General features: G+C 38.6%; 1 protein-coding gene across 1 annotated transcript in view; it reads right to left on the bottom strand.

Annotated features, from left to right (window-relative positions):
• SMCHD1 (structural maintenance of chromosomes flexible hinge domain containing 1) overlaps positions 1-26,509 on the bottom strand; it is a gene marked incomplete at both ends in the record, with an annotated part of 136,390 nt that overhangs the window by 77,762 nt on the left and 32,119 nt on the right. Inside the window, 14 exons of the mRNA XM_080714285.1 lie at positions 929-1,048; positions 1,369-1,446; positions 4,497-4,610; positions 4,744-4,826; positions 5,643-5,749; positions 6,313-6,426; positions 10,530-10,724; positions 12,941-13,124; positions 13,203-13,323; positions 15,810-16,020; positions 16,639-16,729; positions 20,551-20,717; positions 23,677-23,796; positions 23,902-24,016. Coding sequence (XP_080570411.1) covers positions 929-1,048; positions 1,369-1,446; positions 4,497-4,610; positions 4,744-4,826; positions 5,643-5,749; positions 6,313-6,426; positions 10,530-10,724; positions 12,941-13,124; positions 13,203-13,323; positions 15,810-16,020; positions 16,639-16,729; positions 20,551-20,717; positions 23,677-23,796; positions 23,902-24,016 — 1,820 coding nt within the window. The remainder of the gene's footprint in view (positions 1-928; positions 1,049-1,368; positions 1,447-4,496; positions 4,611-4,743; positions 4,827-5,642; positions 5,750-6,312; positions 6,427-10,529; positions 10,725-12,940; positions 13,125-13,202; positions 13,324-15,809; positions 16,021-16,638; positions 16,730-20,550; positions 20,718-23,676; positions 23,797-23,901; positions 24,017-26,509) is intronic.

Raw genomic sequence — 26,509 nt, forward strand, 5'->3', positions numbered from 1 at the left:
GGGTCTCACTGAGTTGCAGAGGACCTCACTAAGTAGCTGAGGCTGTCCGCGAACCGTGATCCTTCGGTCTCAGCCTCCCGAATGCTGGGATTACAAGCGTGCGCCACCACTCCTGGCTGAAAGTTTATATTTTAAGTGTTAAAAGAACACTTAAAATTTCTATGTATAGGCCGGGTGTGGTAGCACACGCTTGTAATCCCAGCATTTGGGAAGCTGAAGCAGGAGGATCGCAGGTTTGTGGTCAGCCTCAGTGAAACCCTGTTTCAAAATTAAGAATAAAAAACAGGGCTAGGGGCGTAGCCCCTTAGTTCCATCCTCAGTACTGAAAAAAAAAAACAAAAAAAAAAAAAAAAAAAAAAAAAAACCAGGAATGTCCAGTACTAAAAGGGTTATGAGGTATACAGTAATTGGATGAACCTAGACTCATACCAAGTCATGAAACTTAAATTACAAAAATTGAGAGCCTGGCATGGTGACACACACTTGTAATCCCAGTACTTGGGAGGCCGAGACAGGAGGATCACAGGTTTACAACCAGCCTCAACTACTTAGTGAGGCTTTCTGCAACTTAGTGAGACCCTGTTTCAAAATAAAGAATAAAAAATATAAAATGGCCTTGGGTTCAATCCTTCATAGCACACACATACACACACAAAAAAAAATTACAGAAATTGGGGAAAAACGTTCTTCAAATACCTGCAGTCCTGCAAAAAATCAAGAATTACAAACTTTAGACTTTATCAGAAATAATGGAATGTAGGAGAAAACCAGCATTTTCAAAATTAAGATGATTGAAGAGTTATAAAACCCATTTAAAATCAAGATGGTTACTCAATTATCTAAGCATTTTTAATTGAATCATCTTCTCCCTCTTGATTTAATATGCCACTAAACATATATAACTACTTATATTTAGTGTTTTGCTTACCTTTAACAGAAAACTTAATTGCTTTAGATGGTAGTGGTCGTCCTGAATAGGTGTCTGCATTACTTTCATTCAATACAACTTGTAATTTCAATGTATAGTTCCCCAACTTTTGAATGTTTTCTGGATAAATTAAGAAATTAAAAATCAAGTCAACACAATATAGATACATATACACACACACACACATAAAAATATATTTTTTCTGAGATGAGGGGAGGTTCTACCCATGTCACCCATATTGGTCCATACTTCTGGTTCAAGTGGTCCTCCTGCCTCAACCCTCCCTAGTGGCTGTGAATACAGGTGTACGCAACCATGCCCGGCATCACGCCCTTCCAATTAGGGATCAAACCAGGGACCCGTGCGTGCTAGACAAATACTGTACCACTGAACTACATCTTTAGGCCTTGATAAACGTTTTATCATTTAGAATAACTCACCCATTTTTTTAAACCAGTAAGGCCATTTTCCTCCGTGTTGACTAATATGTGAGATGATTTCTTTATTTCCACTTGAAGCTTAATAAAAGAAAAAGAATATTGCTGTAAGCAACTGAGCACAAAACATAAATGAGGTATCACACTGGTATCAAATGAAATTAGTTTCACTTGCTGTTCATCTTAAAAAATTGTTTTGAAGTTTCAGAAAATCTAACATCGTCCTATGCAAGTGAACATGTAATGGAAGTTCACTCAGTTGGGTTCATTAACATAATTTATCAAACTATTAACTTTATTTGTAAAGTATTTTACTTTATAAATAAGCTTAACTGGCCGGGCGTGTTGGCGTACGCTTGTAATCCCAGGATTTGGGAGACTGAGACCCGAGGATCACGGTCCGTGAACAGCCTCAGCTACTCAGTGAGGCCCTCCACAACTTAGTGAGAATAAAGAATTAAGAAATAGGACAGAGCCGGGTGTGGTGGCGCACGCTTGTAATCCCAGCATTTGGGAGGCTGAGACCGGAGGATCGCGGTTCGTGGACAGCCTCAGTTACTTAGTGAGGCCCTCTGTAACTCAGTGAGACCCGGTTTCAAAATAAAGAATAAAAAATAGGGCAGGGGGTATAGCTCGGAGGTCAAATGCCCCTGGGTTCCATCCCCAGACCCGCAAAAACAAAACAAAACAAAACAAAACAAAAAACCAGTATGGCAGTTTCTTAATTAAACAAAAAATAACCCAGTATCTCCACTTTCAGACCTAAAAGAAATGAAAGGAACTCAAAAGCTAGGCATGGTGGTGCACACTTGTAATCCCAGTACTTGGGAGGCTGAGACAGGAGGATCCAGGTTCGTGGTCAGCCTCAGCTACTTAGTGAGGCCCTTTGTAAGTTAGTGAGATCCTGTTTCAAGATAAAGAATAAAAAATCAGTCTAGGGGTGGAGCTCAGAGGTAGAATGCTCCTGGGTTCAATACCCAGTACCAGAAAGAAAAAAGAAAGGGTCTCAATGCACTGTCTGTACACCAATATTCGTAGCCCCATTATTTACAAAAGACCAAGTGGGAAGAAACTTATATCCACCAATACACGAATAAATATGGCATACATTTATACTGGATTATGCTGCCTTAAAAACAAACAGAATTCTGTTGCAGGCTATAAAAATAACAGAATGTAAAGAACACTATGCTAAGTAAAATAAGGCAGACACAAAGGACAGACATTGCATCGTTCCATGTATATGCGATATGTAGAGTCGTTAGACTCAGACACATACAGAATAATGGCTACGAGAGGATGGAGGGAGAAATGGGAAGTCACTGCCATTTGGTTTCAGTTTGGGGTGCTGGAGAAGTACTGGAGATGAAAATGGTAAGGGTTCTTTTAAAATAAATAACTGTGTGTACACATATACAGCATTTTAGAAGGGACAGGCAGGAAGGCCGGAGTCAGAGATTCAAAGGCACTGCAGTGCTGGCTTTGAGGATCAGAAACAAAGGCAGAAGAGCGGCTCTCCTAGAGCCCACCAGGACCTCGCTCACTTTGGTTTTATTTTATTTTTTTATTTTTTGGTGGTACCGGGGTTCCTGGAAGCCCTTCTCTCTCCGGGCTACGCTCCCAGACCTTTTCTCATCTATCTGCAGGGTCTCTAAGCCAGCGCGGCTGACTACGAACCTGCGCGCTCCTCCTGTCTCCGCCTCAGTGAGACTGTGTGGGAATGGCTGACCTCCTCCAGAAGTGTAAGGTAAATTAAGACACCAAAAACAGAAGAAAAAGTTGGAGCAATATAGGGTAGTGTTCACAGAAGCCAAAAATAAGAAAACACGTCAGTAAAATGAGAGTTGATCAAAATGTTAAATGCTACTGAGAGGCCTAACAAGACATTTATAAAATGAAAATATACACCATCACTGACTACTTTTAAATGTTGGAAATAACCACATACTGAATATCTTGACACACAAATATATAATGACAGAATACCGAAAGTACAAAAGACAATATTTTAGACAGTCAAGACAAAAGTGATGGATAAGAAAATCAACACAGTGATTAAAGTCAGGGAATTAGAAGATGCAAGCAGTAGTACCTAGCTCTCCCCACATCATTCATTCACTAACTCATTCACTCTTTTGCTCACTTATTTATTTCAGTACTGCAGATTAAACCCAGGTGGTTACGGACGTAGGCTAGGCAAACTATCTACCACTGACTACACACTCGGTCCTTTTCAAATTTTACTTTGACTGGGCATAGCAGTGTACGCCTGTGATCCCAGTACCTGGGAGGCCGAGACAGGAGGATCGCAGGTTTGAGGCCAGCCTCAGCAATTTAGCGAGGCTCTCAGCAACCTAGTGAAACCTTGTTTCCAAATAAGAAGTAAAATCAGGCTGGTAGTGTAGCTTGGAGGTAGAATGCCTCAATCCTCAGTACTACAAAAATAATTTTATTTTGAGACAGGTTCTTGCTAAGTTGCCTAGACAGGCCTCAGACATATGACCCTCTTACCTCAGTCTCCCAAGTAGCTGAGATTCTAGGTATGCACCATCGCACCCAGCATCTCTTTCTTCTTGATCACAGAAAGGCCCAGGTGTATTATTTGAACCACACTTCTGGCCAACAAATTCAGAGCCCCAGATTTAAAAGGATCTTAACAATAATCTGAATTCTTCTACACATTTATACACCATACCTTTCCTTTAGTCCGTAGTTACCTGAGAAATTCCAGGCTAAAACAAACAAAAACTTTGAAAAATGTACACACACATAAAAATGAATTATCCATATTACCTCCGAAATCAAGTTCACAATACCCATCAGATTATCAATAATTACATGAAAATATTCAAATCTGTATTGTACCTTTAAGAACAATATTAAAGATCTGAGCTGGACATGGTAACGCACGTTTGTAATCCCAGCATTCGGGAGGCTGAGACCGGAGGATCGCGGTTTGCGGACAGCTCAACTACTTAGTGAGGCCCTCCGCAACTCAGTGAGACCCGGTTTCAAAATAAAGAATAAAAACTAGGATGGGAGTATAGCTTGGAGATCAAATGTCCCTGGGTTCCATCTCCAGACTGCCCAAAAAAAAGGAAAGAAAGATCTGAATTACCGTGTCTACTTACAGTGTAATATAACTTTAAGCTCAACCAGGAGTTTCTTTGACCCTCCGTGACTTGTTCCTGGAAGCTTTTGCATTGCCTCTCCTTTTTTATTCAGTATTTCAATTCTTAATGCACCTAATGAATTCAAAATGAAAAGAAAGGGCATCTTAATTACACCTCTAAGGATTCCGCTGGGTTTTCCTCCTTCATTAGACTTCTTCATGGTCCGTTACATGTTTCTGGTATCGGAAACACGACAGCGACGTACCAATGGGGGTCCCAGCAGGCCTGACCTCGTTGGGCAGCAACTCGTCGCCTTCGGGCCACGTCACTGACAGCCTATCAGGGAGCCTACAATGAAGCCAGAACAGCCGTGTTTCATCAGCTTCGGTGATTATACCTGACGCAGAAACATACAGGCCACTGCAGCCTTTCATAATGATAGCTGGTATATTTTGAAAGGGCATCCTGAGAGTCGATGTGACTAATCAACTAAAAACATTTTCTTCTCTAATCTTGCTGTGACCACTAAAAAAGTAAGATAAGATTTCTGGTATTAAGACCCAGAAACTATCTTTTTTTTTTTTTTAATTCTGGTAATGTTTCTACTTGTTTATAGTACAAGTTACCTTTGAGAGAGAGGATACACTCTAAGAATAGAAAAATTAAGTTAAAAACAAACTGACTACATCATTAGTTTTACAAGAAGATCCAAACAAAGAATTTTGTTTTTCTACTTCCTTTGACTTCTTTTTGACTAATCCCTATCTCCAGAAGGTATTATAATTTTTGTCTAGATAAAAGAAAAACCAAGTGATTTTTTCTCTGAATATCTATTTTATGCATAAATATATGATACTTTAGATATATAAGATTGCCTTCTTTTACTATAAATCTAGGAGTGTTTTTAGAACTAGGCCTCCTGATATTTTATGTCAATATGCACGACATCTTTGTTCCTTCTTTCCCTTATTGGTCCTGAGGGTTGAACCAGAGCCTACCACATGCTAAGGAAGCACTGAATACCACTGAGCCACGTCCCCTGTACCACACCTTAAAACTACAAATGCCCTATCAGAAGGGTGTGTGGTACACTCAAGAATAAAACACTACAATTACTGTTGAATGTTTCCTAATTTTTGTCCTGTTTCTTGAAATATGACTTACCTCGCCATTTCGTCTTCTACATATTTTCTAAGAGCTTTCTCAGCAACTGTCCTATCCAGTTTTGCAATTGGCACAGTTCTTATTTCATCATACAATGCTTGAGGTTCCTGAATTAATAAAGTTAATTTTATACCAACATTTCAAAAAAATATTTATATTTAGTACCAAAAAACCAACACATTTGTTTCTTCCAGAGAAATCAATTATACTGATTTAAGTATGTAAGTGAGGGTAGATATTCTCACACTATACTACAGTATTTATTTTCACTTTTTATGTATCCTTCATTGTCCTAATCATAAACCACTTACACAAGAGTAGAAAAAACTTACTTTATCCTTGTTATTACTCATTCTTGAGAGAGAATTCTGGCTTCAATGTTCAATGTTTACTACTTTGTAGACCTTTGAGGAAATGTGTACTTCATAAAATTACTATGGTAACTTGCAATAATATATTTTGTAAAACAGTAGGAATACAGATACTGCATTCTACAGATTATTAAAATATCAAATATCAAATATTAAACAAAAATTTATGCTAACTATAATCACTTCATCCAATAGAAAACCTGCAATGCAAACAAAATGTAAAACACTGGATCCTTATCTCAAAATTTACATGCAAGTGGTGCATACGATAATCGTGCTTTGGTTACTTGGTGTCTTACCACTGTAATCTGAACTTCTCCTCCTGTAGCATATACTTCTCCATCATGATCACCATAGAGAAAAAATTTTACTATGGTTCCATAAACGAGGGGAAGTGTCTTGATTGTCTTGACCTATTATTCAATTTTTTTAAAAAATGGTGTCAGTATTAATACGTATTAATAGAGACAGGTTTAATAATAAGTACTTCATAGAATTCTTGTGTAAGGCAAAACTTTGTAACTATCATCAGAAAAACTAAAAGCATTCTAATAAAATGTGTGAAGTATTCTACCTATTCTTAAATCATTGTAAAAATACAGCATGTGTTTATAAACTTGACAGTTAATATTTAAATCAAATAAATTAGGTCAAAATCTGCATATATTTTTTCTTACTTGGCTTGAAAAATCTTACGGTAATATTTCCATTTGTCTAATTCAGAAATTCCCCAGAAGGACAAGAGTTTAACCCAATCTACTTTTGTTTCAGCACTCTTTTTCTTCACATACACAGTGGGGTTGCAGAATGACCCAATCTATTACTTGCTATATTATCTTCTTCTAGAAAACATTCAACTCAATTATCACAAGGCATTTCAAAAGTGAAGACTCTTAGTTGGGCATGGTGGTGCATGCCTGTAATCCTAGTTCTTGGGAGGCTGAGGCAGGAGAATTGCAGGTTCATGGCCAGCCTTGGCAACTTCAAGAGGCCCTCCGCAACAAAGAATAAAAAATAAAAAAGAATAAAAAATAAAAAATAAAAAAGAATAAAAAATAGGGCTGAGGTGTAGCCTGGAGGTAAAATGCCTCTGGGTTCAGTCCACAGTACCACAAAATATAAAAAAACTAATTAATTAATTAATTAAAATAGGGCTGAGGGTATAAATAGCTTGGAAGTAGCGTGTCCCTGGGTTCAATCCCTTCTAGTAACACACACACACACACACACACACACACACACACACACACACACACACACACACGAACAAGCTTGTAACTCTTCCCTCGGCTTCAGGGATACCATTTTATTGTCCTAGTTTCCTTGGATTTCACTAGCTTATCCTTTCAGCCTTCTTTGCCAGCTCCTCCTTTTCATGCTACCACTAAATGTAAGGGAACTCCTAGGCTTAGTCCTTGACTTCTTTAGCTATCATCAATATTTCCAGACGATCTCACTCACCTAGCTTTAAATATACGATGGTACTCCTCACATTAATGGAAAAATGGATGCCCTTCTATCTGTATAAACATCTGGGTACGCCTTACTTATTTCAAGGTTCCCACAAATGCCACTTCTCACCCACTGGATGATCTCATGATTTGTTTTCTTCTTCCAAGCCTCAACACCTTCCAAAGTTAGAACATTTTCTCCTCTACTTCATAACTGCCAAATACTTTCCATTCTCTCTCTCTATTGCACTCACCCCTTCCTACCTGTTTATTACTTATGCCTATGCCATCTCTAAGCTATCATATGCTGTCATCCCTAAGAATAAAGCACATCTCCCAGACCTCTGAATCCCCCAAATGCAAGTCAAAAGGCATAGTATGTTAGTAGATACTCAACAACAAAAAAGCTAAAACATAATTTTTTTTTCACAATATGACTTTAAAAACTTGGGAATCTCCATGCAAGCGAATTTTAGTATAAGAAGCAATAAAAATCTTGCTAGTGAGCCTCTGCCAATAAATAAGTCTTTTACTTTTTTTTAATGTTGCAAAAAACTAATACAAAACCAAAAAAAAAATAAAATAACAGAATAAAAAGTGGGCAACTGATCTGAACAGAAACTTCTCAAAAGAAATACAAATGGCCAAGAAATAAATGAAAAGCAACGTCCATCGCCATTAGCAACCAGAGAAATGCAAATTAGAGCTACACTGAGATGCCATCTAACTCCAGTTTAAATGGCAATCATCAAGAACACAAGGTTCTGTACAGCAAAGGAAACTGTCCAGAACCTCAATCGAGAGCCAACAGAATGGAAGATTTTTACACCTACTCCTATGATAGAACACTAATATCTAGAATATACAAAGAACTCAAGAAACTCAGCACCAAGAAAACAAATAGCCAATCAAAAAACAGGCTAGTGAATTAAATAGACACTTCACGAAAGAAGAAATTCAAATGGCCAATAAATGCATGAAAAATGCTCAACATCACTGACAATCAGAGATGCAAATCAAAACTACCCTGAGATTTCACCTAACTCCAACTAGAATGGCAATCATTCAAAACACAAACAACAACAGATGCTGGCGAGGATGTGGAGAAGTGGGAACTCTAAAACATTGTTGGTGGGATTGCAAATTAGTGCAACCACTTTGGAAAACAGTATGGAGGATCCTCAGAAGAAGGGGAATGAACTTACCATTTGATCCAGCAATACCACTTCTGGGCATCTATCTACCCAAAAGAAAGGAGATCAAACTACCAAACTAACGCATGCATATCTATGTTCATAGCTGCATAATTCACCATTGCCAAACTATGGAACCAGCCAAGATGCCCATCAACAGATGAATGGATTACAAAACTGTGGGGTGTGTGCACAATGGAATTTTACTCAGCCATAAAGAAAAACACAATTGCGTCATTTACAGGGCAATGGATGGAACTGGAGGACATTAGCTAAGTGAGATTAGTCAGTCACAAGAAATAAGAAACTGGACGCTTCCCCTAAAATGCAAAAGCTAGGGAGAAATGGGTAACAGGAAGAGCTCTAGATGAAGAAGGAGAGCCTATAGCGGAGCAAATAAGGCGACCTAACTGAAGGGATGGGAGGGAAAATCTCTAAAGCACATGATATACTTAAAGAAACATATCAAAGTCAATCACTAAGCCAAGCATGGGAAGGAGGGAAGGGGAGGAAATGGGGTGGGGATCGGGTAAGGGCTAATTGGGTGATGTGTGCATGTATGTCTCCACAAGTTTTTTTATCCCATTAAGATGTATGACTACAATGCACCAATAAAAAGTTTTTTTTTAAAATGAATACAAACAATAATGAATGCTGGTAAGGATGTCGAAAACCAAGGACCTTTATTCACTGCTGGTGGGATTGTAAATTATTAAACCCACTGTGGAGGTTCCTCAAAAGACTAGGAATGGAACTACCATATGACCCAGCTACATGACTCCTCAGTATATTCCCAAAAGAATTAAAAAGTCAGAACACTGCCAGGCATGGTGGTGCATGGGCAGTGGAGACAGGAGGATTGTGCTGGTTCAAAGCCAGCTTCCTTGGCTTAAGAGACCCTGTATCCAAATAAAAATATAAAATAGGTCTGGGAGTGAAGCCCGGAGGTAGAAGGGTTTCCAGAAACCCCAGTACCACCAGAAAAAAAAAAGTCAGAATACTATATGATACATGCATACTCATGTCTATCGCATACTAATTCACAAGAGCCAAATTATGGAAACAATTAGGGGTCTATCAGTAGGTGAGTAGGTAACAGAAATGAGGTATATATACACAATGGAATTTTACTCATCCACAAAGAAGGACAAAATTATGTAATGTGCAGGAAAATGGACAGAACTAGAGAATATTGTGCTGAGATTGGCTAGTCTCAGAAAGTCAAGGGTCCTATGTTTTCTCTCACATGTGGAAGCTAGAGAAGAAACAAGAAACAAAAGAGACTTCAGAGAACAGTGGAAGAGGACGTGGAGAAGGGAAATGGAGAGGGGGGGAAAAGAAAGACTACAGAGGAAAGAGATCATAAAGAGTTATGATGTTTCTATATGAAAGTGCCACTGCCAATCTCACTCACATATGCAAGGAGGAGCAGGGTGTGATGTGGAGGGAAAGATGTAATGATGTGTGCATGTATGGGTATCATTTTGAATCTATGATGTATAATTCCAGTGCATCAATATTACTTTTAAATGTTGTAGTAAACTTTGTAATTAAAATCGGTTTGTCACCAGGTGTGGTGGCACAGGTCTAGAATCCCAGTGCTTGTACAGCTGAGACAGGAGAATCACAAGTTTGAGGCAAGCAACTTGGTGAGACCTTGTTTCAACATATAAGTAAATAAATAAAGGGCTGGGGGCATTGCTCGGAGCTAGTGCACACCCCAAGTACAAAAAAAAAATCAGTTTTTTCTTTCATTCTTTACTGGCTCCTTAGGAGCTAATAAGTACATTATGTATTTTGTTAAGACTTTAACACACTTAATTTAGCTTCAGATCCTACTACAAACGGACTCTAAACATAAGTTAGACTTACCAGCTGTCCTGTTTTGTATGTTTTTCCATCCCATTCTATTGCTGAGTATGTTGCCCAGGGTCCCTGTTTTCTAGAGGGAAGATCAGGACGTGTAATTGTCCCTTTAAAGTGTGTAAATTTTATTTGTTTGTCATACTTTTCATGACAGTCCTTTAGCCATAAAGCAAATTCTCTGTCAATTTTCATTCGCTGTTCCTGCAAAATTTTTAAATTTTCTATGAAATACAGCTAATAATAAACAAATACAGCCATAGACATTTGTCATTCACGTCATAATAAAAAAATAACATTATTTTGCTGGATCCTTCTCCTGTACAAATTTAGGGTTTTTCAAACAAAAGCATTACTTAAATCTTCACACCCCCCCCAAAAAAAAAACAAAACTCTTTGATATCATCCCTGGACAAAGTCTCTCCAAAATGGTCAATACCAATAACAAAATTTTTTTTTATTGCATTAAATCTGAGGCTACCACAAGATGCAAACATTTCTATCCTAGAACTAGCTGGTTCCGGAAAGGAGTAAACAGAGGCCTTTGCACAGTAAACCACATATATTCTCACGGAGCAATGCAAGTTTCCTTATGGGGGCTGAAGTTGTGCCTCACTAGTAAAATGCTTGCCTAACATGTGCAAGGGGCGAAGGGTGGAGCTCAGATGATGAACGTCCCTGGGTTCAGTCCCCAGTACCACAAAACAGATGTGACGTAAGAGTTATACATTCAAAAAGACTATCCTATAGCAAAATCCCTCTTTCTCTATCTAAAATAGTTTTACAATGATTTCAGAATGAATACATTCACATGAAATCGTTTGAGACCCCTAAACTGTCTAGTAGCAGCAGCTATGCTTCATTTGGACAAATTAATAAGACTGAATTTAACTTTATATGAATAAAATTAAAACTATTGTGAAATAACCCTTTGAAAATATAAAACTGTTAAAAAATGCTGAAAATACCATGTTATAAAAATGAATTCTAAGCCAGGCATGGTGGCGCACGCTTGTAATCCCCGCGCTTGGGAGGGATCGCGCAGGTTCGAAGCCAGCCTCACTGGCTTAAGAGACCCTGTTTCCAAATAAAATATAAGATAGGTCTGGCAGCGTAGCCCGGAGGTGGAAGGGTTCCATCCCCAGTACCACCCAAAAAAAACTAAATATCATAACTATGAAGTAATTGATTTTTACAAATATTGGTATGTGACGTTGTGTGTGGTACTGAGAACTGAACCTAGGGCTTCTGGCATGCTAGGCAAACACACTACCACTGAACTGCATCCTTAGCCGTTCAGTGGATAAAACATACCTGAATATTCTATGATTCTATGATTCAGAATCTTCATAATAAGTTAATTTTAACAGTTCGTAGTAAATATCAAATACTGTTTTATTTATTGCTTAGCAATTTTAAGTTTATAATAAAATCATATATTTCTTGGCATTGAACTATTGAAAGAGCAATAGCAATTAAGTTTTAGAGGCATGTGGACAGAAAAGTACATACTGCCATTCAATTTTAAAAAATTTTTCCTAACAGCAGAATTATTCTTATACTAATCGATGTTTTTAAATATTGACCAACCTCAAATCATCTTTTGTTTTTTTATTCCAAGATACACCCCCTGCCCTATTTTTTATTCTTTATTTTGAAACAGGGTCTCACTAAATTGCAGAGGCCTCACTAAGTAGCTGAGGCTGTCTGCGAACCGCGATCCTTCGGTCTCAGCCTCCCGAATGCTGGGATGACAAGTGTGCGCCACCACGCCCGGCTTCAAATCATCTTCTAGCCAGATCTTCTCTCACAGTTCCATTTTTACCCATAAGGGAAGATTAACATTGCAAAATCAGGCTATCAAAGCACAGAAACCATTAAATAGATTCAATTATTCATATATGCTCTAATTAAGATGCTTCTGAGACTTCCAAGTCTAATAAGTATAGGTAAGTTTTATCCAAACATGGTTAATAATTAATTTGACATTTCTGAGCACTACAAATAGTTGAAAGTTCATGAAAAAAACATTTAAGCATCATCATCAACCGGGCATAATGGTACATGCCTGTAATCACAGTAGTTGGGAAGTTCCCACAGTAGTTGGGAAGCCGAAATAGAAAGATTGCAGGTTCAAGACCAGTCTCAGCAACTTGATGAGGCAACAACTTATCAAGACCCTGCATCCAAATAAAAAAATAAAACAGGGATGGGGTGTAGTTTGGCGGTAGACAGCCCCCCTGGGGGCCTCAATCCCCAGAAACACAAACACACAGTGCAAACACACATTATCTTCTAATTACATAAATCCAAAGTATGCAAAATATCACTAAAAACCTACATTATTAGTGTCTGTGGTTTTACATAGAAATAAATAAAGTACCTGTAAATATTCAAAGTTTAATATTCAAAATTCATACCTGTCCATTTAAAATCCTTGTAAAAAGAGTATTCTTATCTTTCAATTTTAGCTCCAAATCCATAAATGTCAGTTTATTTGTGCTGACTTGAAATTTGTCATTAGTGAATAATGCACCAGATATTCTATTGTAGCATTCAATTGGTGCAAGCCCTCTCTTTTTAGGAGGAGTACACCAGTCAAAGCTTGAACAGAAGAAAATATCAGTTAGCAGGCAGATTAGGTTAGAAAAAAATGTAATTTCAGCAAAAATCAAAACTTACTCTTCAACTGATGTATATGGTATTAACCGTCCATTCCAAAAACACTCAAAAATAGGTCTTTTCCCTCTTGCTGCTTTCTCAAGTATGAAACAATCATCATCGTCATCTTCGTCTTTTAATTCTACATTGGAAGGGTTAAACGGAACAAACGCTTACTTCTATAAAGTAGAAGCAAATTGTATTACTCACAAGTCAATTTCTGTTAGTTAAATATTAAATGTTGCTATAGGGAATTGACAACTCAAACATATATGATCCTTCCAATTGTGTCCTATAAGACATATAAAGTTAGTTTTACTCCATCCACAAAAAGACAGAAATTTTCAACGGGGTTCCACATTACTAAGAGCACATCATTTAAAGTCAATAATTATTTATATACTATCAAATTTGTGCTAAAAGTAGTATATTAAAATAATTAAAGCTATTTATAGAGTTAAAAGTTACATATTAAAAAAGATTGTCCTACAGCAAAATCCCTCTTTATCTAAAATGCAGTTTTACAATTATTTCAGAATGAATATAGTCACCTGAAAATCACTTGAGACATCTAAACTGTCTGGTAGCAGCAGGTGTGCCTCATTTGGACAGATTAATTAATAAAACTGAATTTAACTTTATAAGTTAGTACATTTTCAAAGATCAGATTCCAGTAGGTATGATATTTGCACACAGAATTATAAGGTATGTTACCAGGTATCAAAAGCATAATTGAGCACCACTGTCTATGTTTTTTCACAATACATTCTCCTATACTCTACTTCAAAAATTATGATCATATCAATAGCACAGTTTTCCAGGCATTAAATCACCCACCTAAAATAGTCTGCTCTAAAGAAGTCCCCTGTAAAAGCCATTTCAACAAACCAAATCACTATGCTCCTGAAGAATCCAGGGATCATTACTCAACTTCCTGGAGCTTTTTTCTTTTTTTGGTCCTGGGGACGGAACCCAGGGGCACTCTACCTCTGAGCTACCAGCCGTCTCAGAGTCCCTTTTATTATTTTTATCTTGAAACACAATCTTGCTAAGTCGCTGAGGGTCCCTGTGACCCTCCTGTGTGCCTACCAAGGAAAAAAATGATAGGTGTTTGTCAATGTGCTCAACTACTGGCTGTTTGTTTTTGTCTTTGGTACTGGGGATTGAACCCAGGGACACTCTACCTCTGAGCTACACCCTTGGGCCTTTTTTTTTTTTTTTTTAAACAGGGTTCACTAGGCTGATGAGAGGCTGTCCTTGAACTATATGCTGAGGTTGTCCTCCAACCTGGGATCCTCTTGTCTCAAACTCCCAAGTACTGTGATTACAGGCATGTACCACCAAGCCCAGCTTGGCTTTTATTTTTAAGACAACACTTGAAGAACTCTATCTTTTGGTCTACAAGCATATAAAAACTAGAAATAGCAAATGACAGCAAAGTCAGAGACATCACAGGAATCAGAGTCACTGAGTAAGAGTCTGTATTGAACACTTAGTAAACCATGCCCAAGACTACCCTAAGAACCTGCCGCAGTTTCAAGATGAGAAAGCTAAAGCAGGAAACAGTATACCTAAAATCACACAACAGAAAATGGCAAAGATGGGATTATATGAGGAAATTTGGTTGTAGAACCAAGAAAACTAAGGATGCATTAATGAAGTATTCAGCATGAGAAAGTTTAGTATTGTTAATTCAAAAGTTGAATGTAATCGATAGTTCCACTAAGGGTTTTTTGTTTGTTTTTGTTTTGTTTCGTGGCACTGGGTTTCTGGAAACCCTTCTACCTCCGGGCTACACTCCCAGACCTATTATATATTTTTTTAATTTGGAAACAGGGTCTCTTAAGACAGCAAGGCTGGCTTCGAACCTGCGCAATTCTCCTGTCTCTGCCTCCCAAGCGCAGGGATTATAAGCGTGCGCCACCACACCCGGCTCCAACAGGGTTTTTAAGAGCAAATAGAAAATACTAAGTTAAATCCCTTCTTTGCGCTATAAATATAAAACAAAGATGCATTACACATAAAATAGCTAAAAAATTTAAAAGATAAAAAATTACAGGAGTTATAGCAAGATAAAATCAAAGTATAAAGAAAAATAGATAGATATGATGCCTAAAGTTTAAAACTTCTTTATAAAAACCTATAAGCCGGGCGTGGTGGTGCATGCTTGTAATCCCCACGCTTGGGAGACAGAGACAGGAGGATTGCATAAGTTCAAAGCCAGCCTCACTGGCTTAAGAGACCCTGTTTCAAAAAAAAAAAGTATAAAATAGGTCTGGGAGTGAAGCCCGGAGGTAGAAGGGCTTCCAGGAACCCCAGCACCATAAATAAATTAAATAAATAAATAAATAAATAAATAAATAAATAAATAAATACCTACCTACCTATAAAGGGAAGATAATATAGAGAATATATAAAGGACTAACATGTCTATCTATCAGCTTAATTCAATTAAGAGATCTAAGAGGAACAAATAGTTTCTTATAGTTAATAATTAAGACTTGCATAAGAAAAAAAAGTCTAAAATTTACCTAACCTTAATAGCCCAACTAATAATCATTATTTTAGAAAATCACTCTCCTGAATTATATCATTACATTGGTACCTAAAAGAAGCAGATTAACATACTTGATGGAAAGCACGGGTCATCAGGGTAAGTTTCTCTATCATACAAGAAAGGATGAAATCGGATGATCCCTTCCACTACACCGTCTCCTTCAACATGAGCCTTGAACTCAAAACTATCAGAAGCCGTGTTTATATACAACGTCTGCATGTCATCTTGTATTTCCCTTAGGTTGACAATCTTAGGTGCCTTCCCTTTTTCAAACATAGAAATCTAAAATAAAAATAAAACAAAAATAATTAAATTCTCTGGTGACTTTTTTCTCTCAGCCACGATCCATCAACAGAACAGGCAAAATGTATTTATTTTACAAGTAATCATCTAGTTGAATGAAATAAATATACATATGGGTCAAATAGCTTTTAAGTGGCATCTCAATAAGGAATATACTACGAAAATATGGAAAGTAAACAAAAAGCAGCAAACCAAAGCCAAAAGATAGATAAGCCATGAGCACATTCAATTGAGGAGTTCTTGCTGGAATAAGAGAGGAATAACATTGAATGTGAAATTCTAAGTATGACTTCTATGAACAAAAACCCAACTTATATACGTCCGTTTTTCTCCCTGCTTCCAGAGAGGATGTTCAGCAACAATTCATATCTCTATAGTAGAAAAAAAAGAGAATCCAAGTACCACAACAAATAAAGGTTCAGGAAAAACATATCTGGGAATGATCCCTTTATTTGGTTATCAAATGACCAAAGCACTTTGGTAAAAGAAAAGAGAAGTTGTCTAATTATTGACGGCTTTTTGTTATCCAGAGTCACTTGGGACTGGAATGTGTATGTAATAATTTGTAACCTTGTAAAGTGGATATTTTTATCTTACTTCAATATCAATATTGTTGAAAGGTCCAGCTTCTTTTGATGTGCATATTTCATTTCCTTTTGGACCATGAATATAGTAATGATAAATATGCCTGAAATAAAGAAGAATAACTTTATACTTTAAATTCTCATAAAATTATAGTTCATATAATCTTCTACTAAACCTTTTTTTTTTTTTTTTTTCTGTACCAGGGATGGAACTTAGGGGCATTCTAACTCTGAACTATACCCTCAGCCCTATTTTCTTAGTCTTTTTATTTTTGAAACAGTCTCACTGAGTTGCGAAGGGCCTTGCTAAGTAGCTGAGGCTGCCTGTGAACCGTGATCCTCCGGTCTCTGCATCCCGAATGACGGGATTACATGCATGGCCACCACACCTGGCCTCTACCAAACCATTTTTATTGCTACTACTTACCAGTGCTTACTAAATGCCAAAATACCTTTTTGTTTTGTGGTGCTAGGGACTGAATCCCGGGGCAGTCTATCTCCCAGGTACACTCCCAACCTGATTTTTTTTTTTTGCGGGTCTGGGGATGGAACCCAGGGGCATTTGACCTCCGAGCTACACCCCCTGACCTATTTTTTATTCTTTATTTTGAAACTGGGTCTCACTGAGTTGCAGAGGGCCTCACTAAGTAGCTGAGGCTGTCTGCGAACCACGATCCTGCAGGTCTCAGCCTCCCGAATGCTGGGATTACAAGCGTGAGCCACCACGCCCGGCTTCTGATTTTTTTATTCTTCATTTTGAAACAGGGTCTCATTATGTTGCAGAGGGTCTCACTACATAGCTAAGGCTGGCTGAGAACCTGAATCCCCCTGCCTCAGCTTCCCAAGTAATGAGATTACAAGCGTGCACCACCATATCCGGCTTCATATTTTTAATTTTGGTATCGAGGATTGAATCCATGGGTATTCTACCTCTGAGCTACATCTCCAGCCATAATTAATTAATTAATTAATTAGTTTAATTTTGGGTGGTACTGGGGATAGAACCCAGGGACTTTCTACCTCTAGGCTATACTCCCAGACTTATTTTTTATATTTTGTTTGGAAATAGAGCCTCACAAAGTTGCTGAGAGACTCATTGAGTAGCTGAGGCTGGCTTCGAACCTGTGATACTCCTGTCTCAGCCTCCCAAGTACTGGGATTACAAGCATGCGCCACCATGCCCAGCTCTTTTATTTATTTATTTATTTATTTATTTATTTATTTATTTATTTATTATTTTTTTGGTGGTACTGGGGTTCCTGGAAACTCTTTTACCTCCGGGCTACACTCCCAGGCATATCTTATACTTTTTATTTGGAAACAAGGTCTCTGTTCGATCCTGCACGATCCTCCTGTCTCCGCCTCCCAAGCGCAGGGATTACAAGCGTGCACCACCACGTCGGGCTATTTTTTATTTTGAACAGTCTTGCTAAACTACCACACAGTGGATTTGAACCTGACTCCCTCCTGTCTTGAGTACTGGGATCACAGGCATAGGAACAGTGCCCGCTCCAAGCACTGTGTTAAATGTGTCTGTTTTCTTTCTGATGCCCAAATCAACCGCCAGGCTTCACACATTCTCAGCAGGTGCTCTATCGCTAAGCCACATCCGCAGCCACCTCTACCGCAGCCTTTTTTTTTTTTTTTTTTTAAACACATAGGCATTCTACCTTCAAGTTCCACCCCAGCCCAGCCCCATTTTACTCTTTATTTTGAAACAGGGTCTCACTAAGTTGCGGAGGGCCTCAAAAGTTGCTGAGGCTGGCAGCCAACCAGTGACCCTCCTGTCTCAGTACTGGTATAGCAAGTGTCCACCACCACATCCGACTTCCATAAATTTTTTTTTTTTTGTAGCACTGGGGACTGAACCCAGGAGCATTCTATCTCTGAGCTACATGTTACATCCCTAGCCCAGTCTTATTTCTTATTTGGAAACAGGGTTTCACTAAGTGGTGGGGGGCCTCAATAAATTGCCAAAGCGGATTTTGAATCTGCAATCCTCCTTTCTCAGCCTCAAAAGTGTTGGGATTTCAAGTGTGCACCACTGTGCTCCAGTCCTAGCATTTTGGGGGGGGAGGGGGGAGGAGGATGGAATGCAGGAGCATTAGACTTCTGAGCTACACCCTCTGGCTATTTTGTATTTTTTATTTTGAAATAGGGTCTCACTGAGTTGGAGAGGGCCTCACTAAATAGCTGAGGCTGTCCGCAAACTGCGATCCTCTGTCTTAGCTTACCGAATGGGGGTATTATAAGTATGTGCCACCACGCCCAGCTTCCTACCATGTTTTTAATACAGTTTCCCAGTGGAAAAAACAGTGCTGAGATGCAGACATGACTGAATCTCACTTTACAGATATATAAATGAGAGTGCAAGGAGTGTACATAATTTATCTAAACTGAAAGAACTAAGGTTAGGAAGAGATGAGCTTCAATCCAGGACTGTCCGACTTCAAAGCCCTTATACATTGTACTTCACAAACGTATAGAGTAAACAAAATCCAAAGGAAGAGTCTATAATTCTACTTTGTCAGGGATGTTCTACAAAGTATTGAAATATGAGATAGTAGACTGAATTAAGTTTTTTTGTGTGTGTGATATTGGGGATGGAACCCAGGCGCATTCTACCTCCAAGCTACACCCCCAGCCCTATTTGAAACAGGGTCTCACTGAGTTGCAAAGGGCCTCACCAAGTAGCTGAGGCTGTCTGTGAACCCTATCCTCCTCTCTCAGCCTCCCAAATGCTGGGAATTACAAGTGTGCGCCACCATGAGCAGCTGAATTATGTATTTTAAATAATCTTATTGGGAGAATATCCTTTTAGAAGAAATTTCATGTCTTCCCTGCTATAACACTGAGACATTTTTATGCCAATATTCCAAAATCAAATGAAATAAATCAGTATCAACCCACTAAATACCACCTCCACCTCAAAAATCTTTCTTAATTTACTTTAAGAATATTAAGATTATATTTTGGCAAATTATTCAAGACTATAAAAAATGTCTTCACAGTTAAAACTCAAATATAAATTTGCAAATTTAAATCCTATGATTTTTGGGTTTTTTTTGGGGGGGTGGGTACTGGGAAATGATCCAGGAACACTCTTATCTCTGAGTGCCCAGATCAATTTCTTTTTTGTGTGTGTGTGGTACTGGGGTTCCTGGAAACCCTTCTACCTCTGGGCCACACTCCCAGACCTATTTTTATACTTTTTTAAATTTGGAAACAGGGTCTCTTAAGCCAGCGTGGCTGGCTTCGAACCTGCGCCATCCTCCTGCCTCTGCCTCCCAAGCACAAGGATTACAAGTGTGCACCACCACGCCTGGCTCAATTTCATTTTTAATTTTGAAACACTACCTCAGTAAGTAGCTGTGGCTGATCTCAAACTTGTAGTAATTTCACTTCATACTCTCAAGTACTGGAATTACAAGTGTGAGCCACCATTCCCAGTTCCATCATACAAATTTTAATTTAAAACTAATTAAATTTGTCATCTCAACTAATTTTTACTACTGAGATAAAAAGATATCACTAAAAATCCTTTTTGCTGGGTGGTGGCGTATGCTTGTAATCCCAGTACTTGGGAAGCCAAAACAGGAAGGTCGGGTTGCGGCCAGCCTCGGCTACTTAGTGGGGCCCGCTGCAACTTAGTAAGGCCCTGTTTCAACCCTCATACCTCAAAAAATAGAAATAAAAAAGATAAGTAATCTCCAGAGGTTGAGACAGGAGGACTGAAGGTTGGAGAACTGTGTGGGCAATATACCAAGGCCCTCAGCAACTTAGTAAGACCCTGTTTCAAAATAAAAAATAAAAAGGGCTGGGGGTGAAGCTCAGAGGTAGAATGCTCCTGGGTTTAATCCCTAGTACCAAACAAACACAAAAATAAGATAAGCAGCAACATTTTTAAGCCAAAAGAATTACTTACGCTAACTGTCGTGTCCAAAGATGGAAATGATTCTTCAAGTATTGAATGTGTCCCGGCTGGACCCCTGTGATGACCACAGCAGTGAAGCTATCCTTCTCTTTCTCCTCCATGATCAGAGTATGGAGAAATCTTTCATCATCATTTGTGATGTGAATCGAATCAGACGGCTACAAGAATGAGTAAAATAACACCAGATTAAATCATCTAAAATATAACCACACAAGAATGATCGCATCAAATATTAATGGAATTCACTCGGAAAAGTTTCAGAAACAATCTTCAGAAAGCTTTTGGAAGAACTAGCCCAATACAACCAACCCAGTGAGTGTATGACAACACTGAGAAGAACGGTCACAGACAACTAAACCAGTGACCATAAAGAGCATCCTATCCCATAAACTAAGCCAAATCTGAGGATCATAAAAGAAAGCAAAGTCAAAAACTCAAAATGAGGAGGACACGTGTCCCAGGATAGAATGAGTGCCTGCCACTTAGGACAAATACTTAAGCCTCCAAGATTAAGAACACTAGGGGGCAGCCTGGACCAAGTTGATTTAACACAAACACAGTGTTTAAAAGAATATAAAATCATCCTGGGTACCAGTTCACTTTCAGAGGATGCAAAGATCTGGTGGGAGAGACATGAAGAATTACAAACTTCTCACGTAAGAGTCTATGTGCTAAGAATAAATATACATGTGTGCATATATTCTGTTTATGTTCCTATACACTCTTCAAGCAATCTTTTGTTAAGCAAATCCAGGGGCATTCTACCTCTGAGCTACACCTCCAGCCCTATTTTTTATTTTTACTTTAAAACAGGGTCTCACGGAGTTACAAAGGGCCTAAGTAGCGGAGGCTGTCCGCTATCCTCCTGTCTCAGTCTCCCAAATGCTGGAATTACAAGCATGCACCACCACACCCGGCTTTAAATTGAAATTTTAAAATAAGCATGTATTAGTAAAAAAAAATAAAAACCCAAGCCAGGCACACAGGTTCGATCCACAGGTTCAACCCCCAGCCTCTTTATGTCTCTATTTCTGTCTGTCTGTCTGTCTGTCTGTGTCACACACACACACACACACACACACACACACACACACACACACACACACGAAAGGCAAGTATGAAAAGACTGAATTACAGCAGTAGGAAATGAGTAAAAGAGAAGGCAGATGAAAGGAACAATTATTGAAAACAATAAAATGAAGCTAGGCATGGTAGCCCACGCTCGTAAATCCAATACTTGGGAGCCTGACAAAAGGATGGTGGTTTGCAGACAGCCTCAGCTACTTATAATGAGGCCTTCAAAATAAAGAATAAAAAATAAGGTTGAGGGTAAAGGTTGGAGGTAGAATGCCCCTGAGTTCCATCCTTAGTACCACAAAAAAAAAAAAAAAAAAAGCAATTAAATGGAGCTGGGCATGGTTGTGCAGGCAAATAATCCCAGCACTAGAAAGGCTGAGACAAGAGAATCGCAGGTTCATGGCCCTGGTTCAATCTTCAGTTCTGCAATAAATAAGTAAATCAACAGACAAACAAATGTGGTGAATTATTAAATACAAAGAACTACCAATCCTAACTGTTTGGCCATTAATGAAAAAGGGTAGTGAGGAGAAAACATACGCAAGGTTTACAGACAGTATTTGATTTCAGTGTACCATTTCTGGATCACCAGGGAAGGATGTCTACATGGAACTATAAATAGGTATGCTGGATGAGTCAAGTTGATATTCATCACCCCTTAGTAAGTTTTGTGAGACAACTTATTGCATAAAGAATTTCAGCCTAGCAGGGCACAGTGGCGCACACTTAAATCCCAGCATTTGGGAGGCTGAAATAGGAGGATCGTGGTTCGCAGCCAGCCTCAGCTACTTAGTGAGGTCCTTTGCAACTCAGTGAGACCTGTTTCAAAATAAGGAATAAGGCTAGGCATGGCAGCACATGCTTGTAATCCCAGCGCTTGGGAGGCTGAGACAGGAGGATCGCACAGGTTCAAAGCCAGCCTCAGCTACTGAGTGAGGCTCTCAGCAACTTAGTGAGACCCTGTTTCCAAATAAAGTATAAAATAGGTCTGAGAGTACAACCTGAAGGTAGAAAAGCCCCTGGGTTCCACCCCCAGTACAAAGGAAGGAAGGAAGGGAGGAAGGGAGGGAAGAGAGAGAAAAAGAGAGAGAAGGGAGGAAGAGAGAAAGAGAAAGAAAGAAGAAACAAAGAAAGAAAAAATAGAACTGGGGGTGTAGTTTGGAGGCAGAATGCCCCTGGGTTCAATCCCCAGTATCAAAAAAAAAAGAAGCCGGGCGTGGTGGCGCACGCTTGTAATCCCCGCGCTTGGGAGGCGGAGACAGGAGGATCGCGCAGGTTTGAAGCCAGCCGCGCTGGCGTAAGAGACCCTGTTTTAAAAATATAAAAAAAAATAGGTCTGGGAACCCCAATACCACGAAAAAAAAAAGAGAGAGAGAGAGAATTTCAGCCTAAAAAGTGAATAAATGATCATTTTTGCTACTCATGTGACTAAAAAAAAATAAAAAAATATATTAACCCATTCAGAAAATTTCATTACCTTTAAGTTTATTTATTTATTTATTTACTTACTTATTTATTTGCAGTACTGGGGATGGAACACAGGCGCATTCTACCACTGAGTGACACCCCTAGCCCTAATTTTTTATTCTTTTTTGTTGTTGTTTTTGTGGTACTGGGGATGGAACCCAGGGGCTTTCTACCCTTGGGCTATACTCCCAGACCTATTTTTTTATATTTTATCTGGAAACAGGGTCTCTTAAGCCAGCTGAGGCTAGCTTTGAACTTGCACGATCCTCTTGTCTTAGCCTCCCAAGCACGGGGATTACAAGCGTGCACCACCACACCCGACTATTCTTTATTTTTGAAATAGGGTCTCACTGAGTTGCAAGGGGCCTCACTAAGTAGCTGAGGCTGTCCATGAACTGCGATCTTCCAGTCTCAGCTTCCCAAATGCTGGGATTACAGGAATGGGCCACCATGACTGACCTATCTTCAAGTTTTTAAAAGAACAATGGCATTTTGTTGTAAATCAGAAGCAGAATTCTACTCCATCATCTGTTCAAAGGAATGTTTACAATTATGAGTTAAAATACACTGTACCTTTCTGTTTCTAATATATCCACTATATATTGCCTCCTTATTTTTTTCCTTCTTCTCAAAATCTTCTTTAGAAAGTACAAGCTCATGAACATCCTGGGAATCTGCAGGTTTGCTTATCATCTGTCAAATATTAAAAAAGAATATTTTAAAAATTCCTAATACTTACACGAGTCAACCTCAAACTATATTGATCAACTTTCATTTTTAAGAAATTTTTTTACTTACTCTGGCTGATTGTCCAACAAAGAAAACAGCCTGCTTGCCACCAACACCAAAATAGGAAATATCACTATTTAAACTGCGGGGCACCGGTACTGGACGAACATACCCTGAATGATCACTAAAACAAAACATAACATTAATACTGTGGTTTTAAACAATTTACTTAAGTGACAAATGAAATTTTTTTAGTGCTTTCAGAAAATGGTCTCTAAGCCAATCGCACCCTAATTTGAAGGTGAGAGAATCAGAGCCAACGGCAGCACACTAATCCTAGCCAGGCATGGTGCACGCTTGTAGTCCTAGTGCTTGGGAGGCTGACAGGAGGATCACGGTTCACAGACAGCCTCAGCTACTCAGTGAGGCCCTTTGCAACTCAGTAAGACCCTATTTCAAAATAAAGAATAAAAAATCGAGATGGGGTTTTGGCTTGGAGGTAGAATTTTTTTTGGTTCCACCCCTAGTACCATTAAAATAAATAAATACAATTTTTTTTTAAAAATTCTAAGCCTTACATATTTTTATTCCTCTAGAACATTCAGTTCAAAATATTTGCTACTATAAAATTTGTTAGAGCCAGGCATGATGGTGCACGCTTGTAATCCCAGCGCTTGGGAGACTGAGACGGGAGAATCGCACAGGTTCCAAGCCAGCCTCAGCTACTTAGTGAGTCTCTCAGCAAATTAGTGAGACCCTGTTTCCAAATAAAGTATAAAATAGGTGTGGGAGTATAGCCCAGAGGTAGAAAAGCCCCCGGGTTCCACCCCCAGTACCACAAAAAATAAATCAGTAAAATAATAATAATAAAATACAATTTGTTAAAATACTTCTTGAAGAATTATTGGGATAAGAACGAGAGACTCTCATTTCTATGTATCATGATAAGTTCAAAGCTCATGGTAGCCAGGCTTGATTACTCAAGCTTATAATCCCAGTACTAGGGAGGCTGAGAAAGGAGAATTGCAGGTTCATGGCCAGCCTTAGTAATTTAGTGAGATCCTGTTTCAAAATAAAGAATAAAAAATAGGGCTGGGGGTGTAGCTCAAAAGTAGAATACCCCTGGATTCAATCCCCCAAAATTATCTACAGATACAATGCAATCCCTATTAAAATTCCAATGTTATTCCTCACAGAGCTAGAAAAATCGGTCTTAAATGAATATGAAAAAAGCAAAAACCCAGAACAGCCAAAGCAATTCTTAGCAACAAGAGCCATGCAGGAGGTACAATACCTGATTTCAAACTAACCACAGAGAAAGAGTAAAAACGGCATGGTATTGGTCCAAAAACAGACACAGAGACAATGGAACAAAATAGAGGATTCAGAAACAAACCCACAAACTACAACCAACTGACTTGACAAAGGTGCCAAGAGCAAACGCTGGAGAAAAGACAGTCTTTTCAGACATGGAGTTGGGAAAACTGGTTATCCATTTGCAGAAAAAAGGAATTAAATCTCAACCTCTCATCCTACACAAGAATCAACTCAAGATATATCAAAGACCTGGAAATAAGACCAGAGACTTTGCAATTACTAGAAAAGGGCATAGGACCAGCACTCCCACATAGAGGCACTAGTTGATGCTTCCTCAATAAGATCCCAAAGCACAAGAAACTAAAATGAGAATAATGGGATGGCATTAAATTTAAAATCTTCTGTGCAGCAAAGAAAACCACCAAGAATCTTAAAAGACAGCCAACAAAATGGGAGATCTTTGCAAACTATTCCTTTGACAGAAGACTAATAACTAGAATATACAAAGAACTTTGAAAATTTAACACTGAAAATAAAACTCAATAAAAAAACGCGCAAGCTGGGTGTGGTGGCACACACTTGTGATACCGGCGTTTGGGAAACTGAGACAGGAGGATCAGGGCTCCAGGACAGTCTCAGCTACTACTTAGTGAGGCCCTTTGCAACTCAGTGAGACTGGGTTCAAAATAAAGAATAAAAAATAGGGCTGGGGGGTGTAGCTTGGAGGTAGAATGCCCCTGGGTTCCATCCCCAGTACTGGAAAAAAAATAAAGGGCAAATGAACTAAAAACATATAGCCAATAAGTATATTTTAAATATACATATAGCCAATAAGTATATTTTAAAATGTTCGACATATTAGCAATCAGAGAGATACAAATCAAAATTACACTCAGACTCTACCTAACCCCAATTAGAATGGCAGTCATCAAAAATACAAACAATAATAAATGCTGGCAAGAATGTGGAGAAAAAGGAACCTTTAAACACTGTTGGTGGGGCTGCAAATTTGTAAAACCACTTTGGAGATTAGTGTAGAGGTTTCTCAGAAGATTAGAAATGGAACTACCATATGATCCAGCTACACCACTCCTGGGCATTTTTCCAAAGGGACTGATGCCAGAATATCATAATAATATATGTGCATCTATGTTTATAGCAACACAATGCACAATAGCCAAATTATGGAATCAGACTCGGTGTCCATCAACAGATGAATGGATATACATAGTAGAATTATATTCAACAATAAAAACAAATTTAAGTCATTTGCTGGAAAACGTATGGATCTAGAGAATACCGTTACATGAGATAGATAAGCTGGACCCCAAAATGAAGGGTTGTATGTTTTCTCTCATAT

This window comes from Muscardinus avellanarius (assembly GCF_963383645.1).
Source record: "Muscardinus avellanarius genome assembly, chromosome: 17".
Classification (NCBI taxonomy): domain Eukaryota; kingdom Metazoa; phylum Chordata; class Mammalia; order Rodentia; family Gliridae; genus Muscardinus; species Muscardinus avellanarius.